At 33.7% G+C, this 11304-nt stretch overlaps 1 protein-coding gene across 1 annotated transcript; it reads left to right on the top strand.

Moving 5' to 3' along the window:
* The first annotated feature begins 1929 nt into the window (after positions 1–1929).
* LOC117423676 (extracellular calcium-sensing receptor) lies at positions 1930–7392 on the top strand. The gene is made up of 6 exons (XM_034039747.3): positions 1930–2218; positions 2318–2600; positions 2873–3706; positions 4540–4761; positions 5351–5474; positions 6315–7392. Exons 1-6 carry the CDS (start codon positions 2010–2012, stop codon positions 7226–7228), a joined length of 2586 nt encoding a protein of 861 aa, XP_033895638.3. The 5' UTR covers positions 1930–2009; the 3' UTR covers positions 7229–7392.
* Positions 7393–11304: the final 3912 nt, after the last annotated feature.

Below are 11304 nucleotides of genomic sequence, written 5' to 3'. Positions count from 1 at the left end.
CAATTAAGTAACTGAGATCTCAGTTAAAAGGAAAACCAGAAGACCCAGTAGCTCTCCAGATCCAGGGTTGGAGACCAGTATTTAATGACAAATAATCAATCAAACAACTCTGTATCTATCCTGGTTATAATAAAAACAAAATTATAAGGTGTGACAATAGCATACACATGTCAGTTAAAAAAAGAACAAAAACAAGATAATGTTAAGCTCTCTGAGACAACATACTGAACATCCTTCTTGTACCGGCCAGCTGTGCTAGATCAACAATGAATGAAACAATAGTGACGTTCACTGTGAATCTAAAAGCGTCTGTATTTTATCATCTGCTAAGAAATAAAATAATTAATTATATATATATATATATATATATATATATATATATATATATATATATATATATATATATGACACAATGGCAGAACTGTATGCGTGAGTAATGTTGCTAGTCTATCCACAAATAATTACGGTTGAGTCACTGTGTTAAAGCATACCTGATCAACTAAATGTCAAACGAGTGAAGTTCTAAAATTACATTACTTTGCACAAAATACAAATACTACTACGACTACTACTACTACTACTACTACTACTACTACTACTACTACTACTACTACTAATAATAATAATAATAATAATAATAATAATAATAATAATAATAATAATTAAATAGCACCTACCTTTGTAGACTTCAGCAAATTTTATTTGGTATTTTCTTTCATTTTGTATTTGTATCCTGTGTGTTCTCTGGTCTATTTTAGAAATTGAAAAGATACTCCTGCATTGTACGTGACGCGCCTCGGTTCTTTATTTTATTAAAGACACTCCAGTATGATCGCATCTGAGTATATTTTCCGATATCGCCGTACGAAAAGGTTCCAACAAGAAAAAATGTAGGAAACAGCATTTAACATACGCATGTGCTGAAACGTTCACCGTCATTCAAGTGTCACTCTAAACGGACGAAATACCATAATAATAATAATAATAATAATAATAATAATAATAATAATAATAATAATAATAATAATAATCCCAATTTAAGAACTAATTGGTTGCCTGTGCACCGCTGCGGTGGTTTGAGGCACATCTGAATCTTCATTATGAGATTGCTCTAGGGCTGTTAAAGGACTGTTAAAGGTTCTTGCTTACACGACGCACATTCAATGAATACAAAATATTTACATCAAAGTCTAAGTTGTTTTTGTGTCGAAACAGAATAAAATCCCCCAGAGCATTGTTTTATTTTTAAGTTTATATATTGCCTACCCAGAAGATTAGTGGGATGGGCCAGCACACAGCACTACCGAACTGTGAATTTTAGAATCAAAGACAACTGTAAATGTTTTGCTTTTGGAAACCATTTTTAATTCTTCTCTTATACTGTCACAGTATCACTGTCAATACTGACAAATCCTAACAGTCTGGTTCATCCACTTGCATTGTATATGACGTGACCCTCGTTTTCCAACAACAACAACAACAACAAAAGTAGTTTTAAATCCCTATCCAATAATTGGCGTCAAAATATTCAAAAACATCTACACAACGTTAGTTCAAATTGTGCCTTATCAATCTCATTTTATAATCATTTAAATAAAACTGTGTTTTATAAATTACTTTTAAACCAGCTACGATTAACACACAAAAAAAGCTCATTATGAACAGTTCCTAGTGCTGAAATTAGCAACAGACTCAAAATTTGCAGCTGTTTAGGAATGTATTTTTTAATTGCATTGAAATATATTTGTAACTTCAGTCTCATGTCCCATGGGTAAGCGCGCAATGCTACGATCATGTACATACTTTTACGCTTTGCAGCTTTTGACGAAGTTGTATTACAGAGCAGCTAACCAATAAGAATACCACTACGAAAATACAGTCATGTTTAAATTATTGATTACAATTGCACTTGGGATTTGTTGCCCTATATAAAACCATGACAGATGAGGAGTTATACTCTTACTTTTTTCAACAGGAGTTTAAGAACTGACAACTGTTGAAAACATACAATGCACCTATACTTCCTAATGCTATTTATTTTGGTTTCCCTTGAGCAGTTGGACGCTGAATCGGCATGCAACCCCATTGGGAAGTTCAGTGTACCTGGTTTGTATAAAGATGGGGATATTGTTATTGGAGGCGTTTTTCCAGTTTATAATAAAGAAGAACCGAACTACGCTATGTTTGAAACCGAACCAGCAATAACAAAATGCGTAGGGTAAGTTAATTCGTATTTAAAACACAAGCAGAACAATACTATTAACAATACTACTAATGATAACTTGTAATTATTATTGTTATTATTTTTAATACATAGGTTTGATCTGAGAGCATTTCGCTGGACACAGGCGATGATATTTGCAATACAAGAAATAAACATGGACCGTATTTTGTTACCTAATGTAACACTGGGATATACAATTTTTGACTCTTGTGCTTCTCCAACCAAAGCTTTAAGAGCAGCTCACACTATACTCAATGGGCAAGAAGAAACACAATATAATTTTGGATGTCCTTCAGTCCCTGTTATAATAGGAGAGTCTGGGTCATCGCAATCGATAGCGATTTCAAGGACATTTGGACCCTTAAGAATGCCCATGGTAAAGTTCAATTACTTTGATTAATCAATATATTTAGACTACTGTGCGCAGTTTGCTTTCAATTAAATTAGTCTTTATTATTTTTTTCCTATTATCATTTTAAGTGACTAAATGTAGGTTTGTAATGTGAATGTGATTTTTTAGTCCGCTGTCACGATGGTATACAGTGTTTGTTTTTAAATTACCCATGTAAACGCAGCACATTATGGTTGTTTGTTGTTGTTGTTGTGTGTGTGTGTGTTTCTATTTATTTATTTATGTATTTATTTTAGATCAGCTACTTTTCCACGTGTGCATGCCTTAGTGACAAGCATGAGCATCCAACATTTTTTCGCACTGTACCCAGTGACTTTTTTCAAGCCAGAGCTTTAGCTCAGCTTGTAAAGCACTTTGGATGGACTTGGATTGCAACTATTCAAGGCGATAATGAGTATGGCAGGATGGGGGTTCAAGAGTTTACCAAAGAAGTTAAAAAATATGGCGTCTGTGTAGCCTTTTCTGAAAAAGTTTTAAGAACCTACCCATACAGTCAAATACTTAAAATAGTAGAGACTATTAAACGTTCGACAGTGAAAGTCATTCTTGCATTTGCTTCTGAGGGTGACCTGTACCCGTTGATGCAGGAAATCGTACGACAAAACATAACCGGTATACAGTGGATAGCAAGTGAAGCATGGATAACTGCAGCAAGACCATCCACGAAGGAAAATTTTAAATCGTTTGGAGGCGCAATAGGATTTGTGAGTCGCGAAATGGCGATCCCAGAGCTCAAAGAGTTTCTTTTGAACATACGACCTTCTCTGGATTCTGGAAACAGCTTTGTAACTGGATTTTGGGAAACTATTTTTCAATGTACTCTGCATTTAACTGAAGATAATTCAAACCAAACGTTTTCTGAAACGAACTCTGAGATATGCACAGGGCAAGAACGATTAGACCAAATAAACAACGCATTTTTTGATGTTACAAAATTAAGGGTCGCTTATAATGTTTACAAAGCTGTATATGCCATAGCGCATGCTCTTCAGGACTTAATCTTCTGTCAAAAAGGCGAAGGTTATAGCTTTAAACTCTGTGAAAATATTTCGAACATACAGCCATGGCAGGTGAGTTAACTTTATTTCTGTAACTATATGATTGCCCAAAATCTTGACTTGTAAGATTGGTAGTGGCAATGGTTAACAGCACACAGATAATGTAAGAGCGATAACGCCTAAAGTACCTGCTTATCTGTAAAAATCTGTCTCTCAATGGCTGTATATGTGTAGACTAATATTTACAGTACAGTATGTGTTGTTACTGAAAACTGAAGTAAAAAAGATTGTTCTCTTTTGGGCAAATGCTGTACTCAACCCATACAATTGTGCAGGTGGCTTGAACAGTCTGAGAGTCTGTTAATATGTTTTGTAATTTTGCAACCAAAATGTGTAAATTATGTGAGAATAATGCAAAGGACTAGAATGATACAGGATGGGTCAACTGTTGTAGAAAATCTCATACAGCGAAAACTTGGCCAACTTAGAAAATGCATTAATATTCAGTTCATGCATATGAATATATATATATATATATATATATATATATATATATATATATATATATATATGTGTGTGTGTATATATATATATATATATATATATATATATATATATATATATATATATATATATATATATATATATATATATATATTTGCTACAGGTGTTTTTGTGTTAAGTTGGTAAGTATGACACTTTTCTTCACTTCTTATGAGGGGATTTAAGGAGTGTATTTTCAATTTGAAAGTAGATTTTACTAACAGCTGCTTTGTCAATGCATAGATCTGGCACATTTCTCTAATTACAAGAATAATTTTGCATGCAACATTAGCATACTTTAATTGTGGATACTGTATTTGTGTTACTGAAATAACTTTGATCATTATACCATGTACTTAAAGGTCTATGAACACCTGCAAAAAATAAAATTTAAAAACCGTTTTGGTGAAATTGTATACTTTGATGAAAACGGGGATCCTGCTGCAGCCTATGACATTATAAATTGGCACCTCAAAAATGGAATAGTTGATCATGTGCCAGTTGGCTATTTTGATGCATCCTCTGATACAGGAACTAAACTTGTAATTAATGAAGATAGCATTATCTGGAATAGTGGGAAAATGGTAAGCATTTCAACAAAGGTTTTGTGGCAGTCATTGTTGTTGTATTTATAGTGACTGCCCAGAAACAACACAGCACACACTGTATTGCCTTGTTCATTGTTAAGTTTTACAATAGTTTGTCATACCAGATTTCTTTGTCACCTTGGGTGACACTGCCCTACAGTATACCTCACTAATGCTCAGACAATACTTCCATATGATCCAATTTAATGTAATGTAAATTACAGTGTGATTATACATAGCTATCATTATATGACCGTAAAAGGTCATATGGTAGCCTGAAATTTCAATAAAATACCCATTTTATTATTTTTTTTTATTAAGAATAACTCAACCTACTGAACATACCAAATCAGTAGTACATCTCCATTTTCAAGTGATACAACTATATTTGTTATAACAGCCTGAGAATATTGCCTTATGAGTAAAAAAAAAAAAGGTACAGCATATAAAACAAACGCTGTTTCCCAGCTGTACACATATATATATATATATATATATATATATATATATATATATATATATATTGTTTCTGCACAGCAACACAAATACACATGCAACTGCACAATTGATCTATTTTTTCTATAAGGTTCCAAAATCAGTGTGCACAGAAAGTTGTCTTCCTGGTACAAGAAAAGCAATAAGAACAGGACAACCTATCTGCTGTTTTGACTGCATTCCATGTGCTGATGGTAATATAAGTAATGAAACAGGTATGTACCAAATTTATTTTATAAGGTGTCTAAAGAAATTGTATTCGTAACTGTGCCTTAAAATATAGTATATCCAAAAACGAAAGTTCAGTTAATTTAAAAAACAACAACTGCACCGTATCTAACCTTAATAAATAATATAAATAAAATAAAAAAAGTATAATTGCTTGCCTTTGCCTAATGGATTTTTAATTAACACACAATGATATCTGATATCTGTAATGAGAGATCAATTAACATGACCAATGAATAACAGCACCATTGGAATTAAAATCATAACTCATTTGAACTAGGATTGCAAAGGGGTGAACATTTTCCAGGGATATTGTTCTGTGAATTTTGAATGGCTGAAAATGTACCTAAACTGTAATTTAACTATTCTGTCCAACTGTTAGATGTGCAAACAGTTATGTAGTGCACATTTACATTATACAAATATTGGATTGAGTTGAGGCTTATAGTGATTTTTAGCTTACCGGTAACTACAATGACACTGAAAGCACAGCCATTTAGTGTTATATTTTCTTTTCTCCACTAGATGACACCATTTCCTCAATTGCCTCAAGTCAAAATTTATGGTTTTGTACACTGGTATTTCCTAAGATGGTACCAGATTGTGCACTGAGCTTGGGTGTGATGTCAGCGGGAATATTTATTTGACTATTGACTGATTTGTGGGAAACAGCACAAGCTATTTTTGGTCATGATACTGTATTACCTAATAGAATTCTGGGTTTAAATCTAAGGGTTTTATAATTATAAAAATGCATACTTGTTATGAAAAGTATAATTAACCTTGCAACATAACTTAAGTAATAATTTATCTGTGATCCATTTCAGACTCAGTAGAATGTATGAAGTGCCCAGAGGAGTACTGGTCTAATGCAAAAAAAGATAAATGCATACCCAAAGAAATTGAATTTCTTTCCTTCAGTGAAGCCTTTGGGATTACGCTAACTACAGTGGCACTGATGGGACTATGCTTCACAATAGCCACCGCAACAGTCATCATTTACAATAAAAACACACCAATTGTAAAAGCTAACAACATCGAACTAAGCTGTCTGTTACTGTTTTCCTTGGTTCTTTGCTTTCTCTGTTCCCTTACCTTTATTGGTGAGCCAGTGGTCTGGACCTGCATGCTGCGACACACATTCTTTGGAATAGCATTTGCTCTTAGCATTTCCTGTGTGCTGGGAAAAACAATAGTTGTGGTTACAGCATTTAAAGCTACTCTTCCAAATAGTAATATGGCAAAACTATTTGGACCAGTGCAACAGCAAATTATTGTTTTTGCATGCACAGCAGTTCAAATAATTATTTGTGCTTTGTGGCTTAATTTATCACCTCCTTTTCCAGTAAAAAATCTAAAACATGATAAAGAAAAGATTATTTTAGAGTGTAACATAGGGTCAGCAATAGGATACTCCTTAGTATTAGGCTATATTGGTATGTTGTCTTGTATATGTTTTGTATTGGCATTCTTGGCTAGAAAGCTTCCAGACAACTTTAATGAAGCCAAATACATTACTTTTAGCATGCTAATCTTCTGTGCAGTTTGGTTAACCTTCATACCAGCATATGTTAGTTCACCTGGAAAATACACAGTGGCTGTTGAAATTTTTGCAATTTTGTCCTCATCGTTTGGTCTGCTTGTTTGTATATTTGTTCCTAAGTGTTATATTATCTTGCTAAAACCTGAGAAAAATACAAGACAATACATAATGGGGAAAATGCCTTCCAAACGCCTGTGATTTTAATTACAGCTAAGACTGTTATGACAATTTAGTTTTGAGATATTTTGCCCTTCACTCACTTTAAACTCCTTTGGCATGTATAAAAAAAAATCTATTTCACTCATTAATATACATTTAACATTTCTTTTTTCCCCCCAAATATATATAGATTTGTATGCTTGAAACACTGTAGTCTTTGAAAAGTGCATTTGTTCTTAAATGATTAAAAATAATTATGTGCAAATTATCAACATGAAAACTGTGTTACTGGCTTTTTTGGTGTCTTTTGAATGGTTCCGAACCTGCAGCAGCTAAATAATGATCTTCTCCAGCATATTCTTGTTTGTTTTTTGATGTAACACTCCAGTGGACTGTGAACTCATGTTCATGGTAAGCTACTATCACACAGTAAATCAGATGAGCAACTTCACTGCAGATATTATTTTAGCAGCTTTTTGACAGCATAAATAAAGCATGCCATGCTCCTGATGTGCAAATGGGTGATACGCAAATGTGGCAAGGAATTTAAATGTAGCCCCCTTTTGAATGCTGGCCTACAGTAAACTATGTCCAAGAAATACATGGAAACCTTTCTGCAACTTGTTTCAGGTGACATTTAAGGCATTTTCACCATGTAAATACTTCAAACCACTATATATAAACAATCTTGATTTGAGAAAGTAACAATTGTACAAGTTGTTTGAAAAATTAGCAGAAATAAAGCTGCCAGAAAGTTGCCTGGTATTAAATTGCGCTTCTGACAAGAGAAAGGTTTAGTAGGCTACACTACACTTACATTATCCAAATCTCCTCTTTGATGCTCTATTTAAACAGACAAAGCTCAGCCCTTTGCCTTGATTCAGGATATAAGCATAGAACATGCTTGAATGAAATAACATTACAATTAAACCTGACTGACTATTGTACATCTATATCTATCCATATATTTTAATACAGGATTAATTTGTAAATTAATTCGTTTCATAAATATAGGGTATACTAAGTGTGTAGGTCATCTAAAAATCAGTTTATACCAATTATCTTGGAGTGTCTTATCACTGGTGTAATGTCTCAAACACCACTGCTGTCAAATGAACCATTGTTTTGTTTATTTTCTTTTTTTTTGTTTTTATCATTTACACAGAGCCCTTTGTTACACAGTTACGGCAGTAAAATCGTCAGCAACATGGGTAGACTGACTATTTAGCGACCAAAACGGCATAAATGAATATATCAATTTGTATGGTTAATATACTGTTGGCACAGTAGAATATAATGCTGGGATAAACAAAGCTGAACATTGAAAGCAAATAGTCTACTCCAGTAAACATTATTTTAAAGATAGGCGTTAAAGTGCAGTAAATAATAGTGTAAGGGCAGATAATAACGCCATGTCGACAGACGTACCACCATATTCATAATACAGTCATGGTTTTGAGTCACAGATATACGTCCAGTATATTCATGACATTGGATGTTCACCAAGACCTAGGTAAAGCATAGACAAACTGCGACAAAACATCTAAAGTTACAATAGCACTTGCGATGACAGTTTTCAACTCATATCCTTTGCGATATGGAGATTGAATTCTTCTACTAATGAAAACATGTTTGTCCGGAGAAGACAATGTATGAATGTACTTGTACCTGAAAGACGATGTGGACACCCCGTATGGACACAATTTCACACGACTAGCCAAAGTACTAGGCCATACAGAACATTGTAAAAAAAAATTTTTAAGCTAGACGTTTATTTTCAGATCACGTGCCACTGTGCCACGTGACAGCGCCAGGTTGTTTCTGCACATATTTTTTTTAAAAAAATGAAATTATTAATAAACATTTAAACCTGTTATTATTATTATTATTATTATTATTATTATTATTATTATTATTATTATTATTAGCAGTAGTCGTAGTAATTTATTGTTGTTTCTGATGTTTATTTATTTATTTAATAAATAAACAAAACAAAAACAGACTCACTAAACACATTTATTAAAATAAATAAACACACACACACACCCACCCCTGCACTCCAATAGTGCAGTCGTTACCTTCATCTCTTATTTGGGAGAGTTTGTTTTGAGACTACGCTGTAAACTTCAAATCTTCTGTATTAAAAATACAGAAGAAAAAAAAAATACGTAGTAATACGGTAAAAATACCGTATTACTACGTATCGAGACACATACATACCTTGTAAGACATGATTTAACAGGTGCTGTTTCCAGATTCACAGTTTATCAAGCCAAACAAACATGCGATTTCTGACAAGTCGTTAATAACAATTACACTTTTGTTTTAATTGACATAAAGCAATAAAACGAAGCAGGAACAGATTTCGATGTATCTATTCAAGCACCCAAAGCACTGTGTTGTTTTTTTTTTTTTTTATGAGAACAGAATGTTGATGATGCTACCTCCTGAAAACCAGCCTTCAATTCAAGAGAGCTTTGTCGCCATCTTGTGGAGGTTTCATACACAAAATATATTTGATCCCAAATAAATGGGAATAAAAGCAGCCTTTTGAATTTGAAGCTTAAAAAAAAAAAAAAAAACCTTGATAAATCATGCCCCAGTGTTTTTAATTAAAGATAACAAAAACAAACTATGGAAAGGATCACCCGTAAAAAAAAGGTGATTTGTTTTAAATTATTAATATCATAATTATTATCATTTTATTTTTTTCCTTAACATTATTTCTAAATGCAGGTTAACAAATAGACAGGTAAAACCATGTTTTAGTGTGGCTAGTCTTTATTTAAAATAACAGAAACATAAAGAATAAAATACATTGCCAAAGGCTACACAGTTAGGCACATTTACATAACTCCATGTCCCTGATACGATAATGTAATACCAGGTGTCTGTTTATTTGGAAGCTTATATAACCGATCCATCACTCATGTAGATAGATTATCAGCATTAAAATGGGTGCTGCTTTTTGTCTTATATTCCTCTATTGTGTTGTGTTGGGAGCTGGGGAACCACAATGCAGACTTAATGGAAAGTTCACTCCATCAGCTTTATCAGAAGATGGAGATGTTGTTATTGGTGGGATCTTTACTCTTCATTACAAGGGAGCAGTTGCAGGGATATCTTACAGCACCAGTCCAAAAAAACGTTACAGGAATTGTGTGGCTGGACAGTGAAAATTGGGCCACTGCCAGACTATCAACCAAAGAAAGTTTGGAAGACTTGGGGGCTCACTGGGGCTAGGAATTCAGAGGGCTAGTATTAAAGGGTTAAAGGACTTCCTTCTCAGGATTCATCCTTCCCAGTATCCAAGAAATGTCTATGTGAAGGAGTTTTGGGAAGAAACATTTAATTGTGCTCTAAAATCTCATGAATCCTTGGAGAATCCTCAGTCGTTGTACCCAGAGAAGATATGCAGTGGTTTGGAGGATTTAAAAACAGTTCAAAACATTTATACAGATGTCTCACAGCTAAGAATAACATACAACACATACAAAGGGGTTTGTCCACACTCTAAACAAAATCTTGCTATGTGAAAATGAGTACGGCAATAAGACATGTTCCAACAGGAAATATTAAGCCCTGGCAATTATTTTCCTTTTTTTTCTTTCTTTCTTTCTTTGTTTCTTTCGAGCAAGTATAGGCAATTCTAGTTGATAGTATTTTCTCTGTTATAGGATATACAGAGCTTGAAGGAAGTCAGATTTAAAACACAAACTGGAGAGGAAGTACAGTTTGATGAAAACAGGGACCCATTTCCCACTTATGATATAATCAATTGGCAATTAGACACAAACGGCAACATGCAGTATGTGGACATAGGCTACTATGATGGGTCAGCACCCCCAGGACATGAACTTGTAATAAATCAGGAATGGTGGTGGTCAAAAGACAGTAAGGAAACCATGGCAAATACTATAATTATATTGCTGAACTGTAAACTATGAATATTATACATAGTAATAATATGTATAATTATCCTTAGGTTATACCGTCTGTGTGCAGTAAAAGCTGCCCACCAGGGACAAGAAAGGCACATTCGAGAAGGAGAACCTTTCTGTTCCCTTGACTGTGCGTCGTGTACACAAGATGAAATCAGTAACACAACAGGTAGG

Source organism: Acipenser ruthenus, chromosome 17, assembly GCF_902713425.1.
Source record: "Acipenser ruthenus chromosome 17, fAciRut3.2 maternal haplotype, whole genome shotgun sequence".
NCBI lineage: Eukaryota > Metazoa > Chordata > Actinopteri > Acipenseriformes > Acipenseridae > Acipenser > Acipenser ruthenus.
Note: the sequence above shows the minus strand (reverse complement) of the source record. Positions and strands in the feature narration are given on the sequence as shown.

Coding starts and splice junctions, on each gene's coding strand:
- LOC117423676 (XM_034039747.3), top strand. CDS start 2,010: ATGCACCTATACTTCCTAATGCTATTTATTTTGGTTTCCCTTGAGCAG. Junction 2,219..2,317: donor GCAATAACAAAATGCGTAGG/GTAAGTTAATTC, acceptor TTTAATACATAG/GTTTGATCTGAGAGCATTTC. Junction 5,475..6,314: donor TAATATAAGTAATGAAACAG/GTATGTACCAAA, acceptor GATCCATTTCAG/ACTCAGTAGAATGTATGAAG.